This window comes from Manis pentadactyla, chromosome 12 (assembly GCF_030020395.1).
Source record: "Manis pentadactyla isolate mManPen7 chromosome 12, mManPen7.hap1, whole genome shotgun sequence".
NCBI classification, from domain to species: Eukaryota; Metazoa; Chordata; class Mammalia; order Pholidota; family Manidae; genus Manis; species Manis pentadactyla.
In genome coordinates, this window is record NC_080030.1 from 23,355,377 (window position 1) to 23,362,944 (window position 7,568).

The 7,568-nt window shown below is 49.8% G+C and overlaps 1 protein-coding gene across 2 annotated transcripts; it reads left to right on the forward strand.

Moving 5' to 3' along the window:
- The first annotated feature begins 1,551 nt into the window (after positions 1–1,551).
- CCDC194 (coiled-coil domain containing 194) lies at positions 1,552–5,601 on the forward strand. 2 transcript variants are annotated; one of them, XM_036893344.2, is made up of 4 exons: positions 1,552–2,559; positions 3,607–3,703; positions 4,076–4,208; positions 4,674–5,601. In XM_036893344.2, exons 1-4 carry the CDS (start codon positions 2,101–2,103, stop codon positions 4,816–4,818), a joined length of 834 nt encoding a protein of 277 aa, XP_036749239.1. In that variant the 5' UTR covers positions 1,552–2,100; the 3' UTR covers positions 4,819–5,601. The 2 variants fall into 2 exon arrangements, 1 of the variants encoding a protein (XP_036749239.1); XR_005026360.2 differs by lacking the exons at positions 1,552–2,559; positions 3,607–3,703 and having other exon boundaries at positions 4,103–4,474; positions 4,674–4,800.
- The last annotated feature ends 1,967 nt before the right edge of the window (positions 5,602–7,568 follow it).

Here is a 7,568-nt window from a genome sequence, read left to right on the forward strand (position 1 = left end):
GATCTGACCTGCTCAATTTCCCTCCCCTAAGTGCTGTCCTATACCAACAATGGCCTTGGACATAAACTTCTTCCTAAAAAGTGCCCTCTTCCTTTGCTGGCTGTGATCCAGCCAGGGATTAAGAAATTAGAACTAAGGGTTCCTGCAGGTGTGTGTGTGTGTGTGTGTGTGTGTGTGTGGTGGGGCTTGGGGAAGGGGGTTGTAGCTCCAGCAGTAATCCAGCAATGCCCATCGCTGCTGTGTGTGTGTGTCTCTGCTCTGAGACTTGGCCTCTCTTGGCTTTGGTTTCTTTGTGTGGAATGGAATGCGGGGGTGGGGGGTGGGGGATGCCGAGGTTCTTGTTTGCAGAGCCAAAGAATGAGCTTCACAAACAGTCAAGGTAAGAGAGCAAGGTACAGGCTTTTATTTAGAGATAAAGTGAAAGGACAGAGCTCCCGGCTCACGCCAGGAGGGGACAAGAGAGTCCGTAGTGGTGCGTTGTTTAGGGGTTTTATAGGCAGTTGAGGATTTTTCGAGAACGTGAAAAAGAGTTTAGGGGTGTGGACTTGTAAAGTGTTCCCTGAATATTAAAAATTAACTTAACATAAGGAAATTCCTGCCTTGATTTATCTCCGGGACACCGGTGCCTGGGTCTGGGAGCATATCAAAAGGCTGCCTGCCCAGCCCCCAAGATGGGCCGAGGTATTGTCTACTTGCTAAAGAATCTTGCCTCTTGAACTTCCTGGGTGTTAAAATACAATCTTATCTTCAAGATGGAATTCTTCCTGCCTTTTACCATGTCCTGTACAGCTGGGTCTGCATGCTAAGTTAGTTGCTCAGTTTGCAGAATCACCTGTCAGATCTAGAGGAAAGACAGCACATAGGCCTGGGCCTTTTAGCATGCTAAAGTGAATCTTACACATAGTTACAAATGATTAGCATAATAAAACATGTGCTACTCTTCTTTATCTGGGGAACATTAACTGATGTCACTGAAGAATGATTCTAGAGCTTAATGTTTAACATAGACTTTTAGTAGGGGGGTTTCCTTGTATGTAGTTCAATTGCTCTGACTGTAAATATCCCACCCTGCCCCTTCCAGAGGCCCTCACCCTACTCTGACTACATCCAGGGTCCCTGTCTCAAGACCGCTGGAAATCAGTCAAACATGTAGAAATTACAGAAGAACCACGGGAGCTGAAAATATGGGGCTTGGGTTAGTGGGGGTGGAGGAGAGTTCTAGAGGAGGAGACTCAACCCGCGGGCGGGGATCAGCTGGTAGGGAACAGTTAGCTGCCCAAAGAGGGAAGGGAGGGCTCCGAGGCAGGGGGTACAGCTAATGCAAAGGCCCTGACGTGGGAACGCGCCTGCCAGATGAGCACAGGAGGGCGCGGAGGGCGGCGGGAGGCGGAGGGGGTGGCGGGAAACGAGGAGGTGGCGTCCAAGACCGTGATGGGGTCCTGCAGTCGCAGGAAGAGGCGGGGAGGGGCGGAAGGGGAAGGCCTAGCAAGGAGGGTAGAAGAAAAGGGGGGAAATAGGGAGGAGGAAGAGGTGGCGAAAGAGAAGATGGAATGGAGGAGGGTCAAGAGGTGCTGAAGCCGAAGCAGGGCAGATGGGGAGCAGGAGGCGGAGATTTGGATCGGAGAAGGGAGGGAGGTCAGGGCAGGAGGTAAACTAGCCTAGATCTGACTCACGTTGTAAGATCGCCCTCTGGCGGTGCAGTAGGAGAACGGACAGAGAGATGGGGCCGGTCCACCTTTGCCTCTACCCTCTTGCCCTTTACTGCGTTCACAGAAAGTGTGGAAGCCTGAGCTGGGCCGACCTCAGCCAATCAGACGTAGCCTCTCCTTTTCCAGCCTCTAGTCCCCATGAACAGAATGGGGACAATATACTCCTAGACCCTTCTGAGTGCCTCCCGCGCCCCCGTCCCCCACCCCCCATGCAGATTGGCGTTGTGCACGGATGTGATTCCCATTAAGCCCTATGGGGCAGGAGCTATTGCCCTCACCACTTCACAGAAAGGGAAACCGAGGCTCAGAGAACAATGGAGGAGCAGGACTGGAACCCAGGACTCCCAGGTCTAGCCTGGGCCGGTCCCTGACTGGGGTCTAGCCCCTCCCAATGAACTCCAGTAGAAGCCACGAACTGGGTGGAGTGGACCGTGGGTGTCCCTGGCACCCCAAGGTGCCAATTAAATGCTCATGGCCATCCGGAGCCAGAGCTGTGGACAGCAGCATGGCTGAACAGGGGCTGGAGCCGGTGCCGGAGCCGGAGCCGGGATGTGCGTGGCGGCTGCTCGCTTTGTGCGGGGCTGCCGTGTTCCTGGCAGCAGCTGCAGCCGGTGGGGCCCTGCTGGCCTGGAATCTGGCCTCCTCGACCTCCCGGAGGTCTCGCTGCCCAGAGCCAGCAGGGACCAATGCCACGGCGTGGCCCGGGAACCCAGCGCCTGAGGTCAAGGAGCTGCAGCAACGGCTGGCAGAGGCTGCCCAACGTGAAGAAGCCCTGGCCAGGCAGCTGGGCCAGGCTGAGGGTATCCGTGGGGAGCTGGAGGAGGCTCTAAGGGCCTGTGAGGGCCGCCAGGTACGTGGGCAGGGTGGGAGGCCTGCAGACACATCCCCCCAGGGTACCCATTTCCCATGCCTTTATTTCCCCAACTCTTCAGCTGAGGGAGGTACCACATAGTACCACAGTCCTTTCCAACTCCTACAATACCAGTTCAAACCTTGAGTCTACCTTCTGACCAAGTAGGCCCCACGGCCCTCTGCTATTTGCGGGGTAAGTGTTGATGGCTAGGGAAGCCCCAGACCCCTGAGCCCACTTGGGGAGTCCCTGTACTAACCCTCCCCCAAGTGCCCAGCAGTCCTATTTCCAGAGAGGGACATTCATGTCACCTGTAATTAGGAAGCTAAAGTTGGCTTCTTGGGGGAGATGGTGGCCAGGTCCTCCCTTTTCCTCTGACCAACCACTTCAAATTTTCTTAACCCTTCTCAGGCACTGGGTCTTGCAGAAGAACCATCTTTAAAAGTCCCAACCATTCAGGTTTATTGAGTAACTACTGTGTAGCTCCATGTAAGGGGCCCAACAGAGGCTAGGCAGTGTGTCGATTTCCCCCACTTCCCTACCTGCCTAAGGGCCTGGGACAGCGAGGTTAAGAGCAACCTGCCCTGGATTAAAATGTGGGCTCTGGCCCTTCCAGGCCAGTTGCTTTGCAGGATCTCTCACAGAGGTGACAAAGCATACCCCAGAAATCCAATCATTGTTAACCACCAAACTGGCTTGTGTTGGTTTGAAACCCCAGTTGGAGAGTCTACATGTAGCTGGGATTGGAACTGGAGTCTGACCGCAAAGCTTAACTGTTTCCACAGCAGGTGGGTTGGGGTGGAGGGGCCGCGTATCAGGGCAAAGACCTTCCAAGCAGGCCGTTTGTCACCTCTTGGTAGTATAGACGTCAGTAGCTACTTCTGTGTTTTATAACTACAGGACCCCAGAGGACATTCCAAATGAAGCTCAGGGAACACGGTCATCGGTGTGGCTTCAGTCTCCCCCAGAATGAGCAGAGTCCATTCACTCCTCATCCTCTCACTCCTCCACTCCCTGCCTCCCTGTCACTTTCCCTCCACTCCGCAGAGCCGGCTTCAGACCCAGCTAATGACACTGAAGGCTGAGATGGACGAGGTCAAGGCACAGGGGACCCAGATGGGGGCTGAGAACGGGGCGCTGACAGGTGTGTTGGGGCACAAGGGGGTGGGCAGGGCTAGAGGTGAGAGGAAACTAGAAGGTTCCTAGCTACGCAGATGACACACAGGTGCAAAATATGCAAACGAGCGCTAAAATTTATTAAAGAAATGCACATAACATGCAGAGACCACGCAAATGTCACAAAAACAACGCAAATGCAATAAAATATGCAATCGCCATGTACATGACTCCCCAATGAAAACCTACACAAAAACACGTAAAGAGCCTGCAGACAGCACATAAATTTAATTCAAAAGCAAACTGTGCAAATAGTATGCAGATTACATATACTCGGATGCCGGCGTGCGCTCGAGCGGCTGGAGTGGGGCCTGCAGCCTGATGAGGTCTGCACCCGCAGAAGACCTAGCGTACTGGCAGACGGTGGCCACGGAGTCTGCGCGGCGGCTGAACGAGGAGCAGCAGCGCGCACGCGCAGCCAAGGCCGAGGGCAAAGCCTGCGCTGACCGGGAGGCGGCGCTGTTCGGGCGCATGTGAGTGAGGGGTGGGACCAGAGCGCGTAGCAAATGGCTGCACAGGGCTTCGTTATTTCGGCCAATCATCACATAGGGCGTAGGGGAAAGAAGCGGGGAGGGAGGGGAGGCCGTGGCCGTGTGGGCGTGACGTTGGGGAGGTAATGGCGGGGAGGGCCGGCGCCCTAGAAGGATGGGCCCTGGCGTAGGGCACATATAGGGGCTCCGGGGAGAGGCGGGGAACCGAAGAGAAGGGTGGGTGCAAGGAAAGGGAGTCCCGAGGAAAGGTACCGCGGATCTGGAGGCGGGGTTTCTGGAGAAGGGGTTGGAAGCCCCTGAGGAGGGGTCTTGGGAGAAAAGATGGCGGATCCCGCGGGACGGGGGTCACTGGGGAGTGGGCTTCCCAGGAAAGGTGGAAGGGTGCTGTGGGGGTGTCTCTGGGGCCCGGGGCCCGGTGTTGACGGGCCTTTCCCCACTTCACGGCAGTAAAGCCCTGGAAGCCGAGCTGGACACCCAGCGCAGAGTGCCGCACCTCCGGCCCCGCTCCGGGTCCCGACCCCGGCCCAGTCCCCCTTCGCGCTCTCGCCTCGGGCCTTCGCGGGGCTGCCGGCGGCCGGCGCGGCGCTCATGAGAGTGAGTCAGCCCAGAAGGACGGGCGCAGGAAGACAGACACTGTAGGGATCCTTCTGGGACACGTATAGAGGTACTCATGCTGCATGAAACGCCCAGTCGACAGCCGTCAACGCTCAGCTGTCGACCCAGGAGTCGCTCTAAATAGAAACTGTTCAGAAAGGAAACTTGACCCTCTCTCCCGGACTAGTGCTTATTCTGCAGATGGGAATGCTGAGGCTCACTCGTCGCCCTCATCCCACAGACATGAGGACTTTAAGGGTCCAACATTGGCTCAGGAGTGACTTGAAAGAATTTCTCCTCCCTGGGCCTCAGTTTACCTTGTCTGTCAACATTAAATCATGTTTAAAGAGCTGGCCTAGCCTTGACACCAGAACCTGACAAAGATGGCACAATGGGAAAAGTACAAACCCGTTTTCCCATGAAGACAGTAAGAAACTCCTAAGTGGAATTTTAACAAAGAAAACCAAACATTTTAAAAATACACCACAAGAAAGGGGACTTATAACAGAGATGTAGGAATAGTTGAATATTTGGAAGTGTGTTAATAAAATTGACGACCATACTAATGGATCAAATTAGAAAAATTCAAAAAAGGCCATCAAAATCAGGGCCAATGTGAGGATGACCACTGTCAAGTTTTTCAAATTGTTCTGGAGGTACTAGCCAATGCAGTTAGACACCACAAAGAAATAACAGTTAAAGTAAATATTGGAAGAGAAAGAATGTGTACAATGAATCATATGAAAACACAACATAAAAAATAATAGAAATCTCGACAATACCGTATAGCTTGATTTCACATTATTTTTGTCTCTCACCTTTTTATTTGATATAACTTAAGACTTAACAGAAAAGTTAGAAGATTAGTACAAAAAGAATCCTGAATACTCATCACCCAGATTTCACAAATGTTAATTTTTACCACCTTTGGTTTGTCTTTCTCTTCCCCCTCAACCTTTGTGCTTGCAGAAATGATGTCTACCAATAAATTCTGAAGTATGCATTTCCTTAAAACAAGGACATTCTCTCACATAATCACAGTACAATTATGAAAATCAGGAAATGGACAATGATAACATAACTATCATCTAATCTATAGACCTTAGTCAGATTTTGCCAACTGTTCTGATAAAGTATTTTATAAGAAAAGAATATCCTGGTTCACACACTGTATTTGCCAAGTCTCTTTCATCTCCTTTTATCTGGAATGTTCCTCAGTCTGTCTTTGCTTTTCATGATATCGGCATTTTTTAAAAGCCCAGGCCAGCCATTTTGTGGAGTTGAGTTTGAGTTTTATATGTTTCTTTATGATTAATTTCAGGTTGACATTTTTGACAGGCATACCTCAGAAGCTATTCAGCCTAATAATACCATCTGCCAGTGGTATGTTTTTATATGTAGGAAACCCAAAGGAATGAACTGAAACTGTCCTGTATATAAATGACTAGCTAGAAAATCCTTTAGAAGAGAAGGAAATCCATTTCTGATAGTTATTTTTGCACAAGAATAAACTAATTTCCTTACTATGTAAGGAGCTCTTACCAATTAACTTTTTAGAAAACAACTCAGTAGAAAAATGGGCAAAGAATGTGAACAGTCAGTTCATAGAAACATACTCCAAAAACGATATCCAACCTCAGTCCTTAAAAAGAAATGCAAATTGAAGGAACAACATAGTACCACTTTCTACCCATTAGTTTGGCAAAGAGAAAAACAAAGTGTGTGAACACTCCATGTTGGCAGTATGTGGGGAAACAAGGGATCCGGTGCAGTACTGGTGGGACTTCCTGTTGGTACAACCACTTGGGAGGGCAAATGTCTAGAATCTCTCAAAGTTAAAAGTGCATATATCCTTGACCTTTTAGGAATTTTTCTACAACCATATTTACATGTGTACAAAATGATGTACTAAATGCAATGCAGAATCCTAGGTTAAATCCTGGAACAAAAAAACACAAGTGGGGAGATCAAATAAGTCTCAAGTATAGTTACTCTAATATAGTATGATTAATTTCTTAGTTTTGACAAATAAGCCATGGTAAATAAGATGCTAACAATGGAAGAAGCTGGGTGAGGGCTATTCAGTGACTTTCTGTACTATCTCTGCAACTTTTCTGTATTACTAAAATCATTCCAAAGTAACAAGTTTACTTTAAAAAAGGAGACAAAGGGCAAGGGTAGGGGAGAGAATGAGGACATTCATTATCACATTCTTGATAATTTCAAAAAAGTTGGAAACAACTTCTGGCCACCAACTGGGGACTGTTTAAACGATTCCATCCATCCACACAGTGGAATACTATACAACTATTAAAAAGGGCAAAGCCAGTCATCTCAGACAGGCATTAATGTAAAAAGCAGGACAGCGATAATTTGCATACATTTTTAAAATGCAGGACCAGGAAACTTTTATTCAAATATCTCTGAAGGAAACACTGGTCACAGGTGTGGCCTCTGGGGTGGGAACCAGGGGTCTGAGGGTTGGCCGGGAAGGCAGTTTCATATTTCTCTGTATACCTTTTTGGTAAAGTTTGTATTTTTTATATCATGCACATGTACTGCTTTAAAATAATTAAAATGTGTTTAAAAATTCCTAAGAGGCTGGTGTAGGGAGGGGAGTGGGGGCCCTTGGAACTTTGCACCCCTTCAGCCAGTCTTGCTCATAACCTTCCCACCACCTGGGACTTGGAGGTGCTTGGTCAGGGCCTTTACCTAGGAGAGATCCTCCTGGAGAGGGGACTGGAGAGT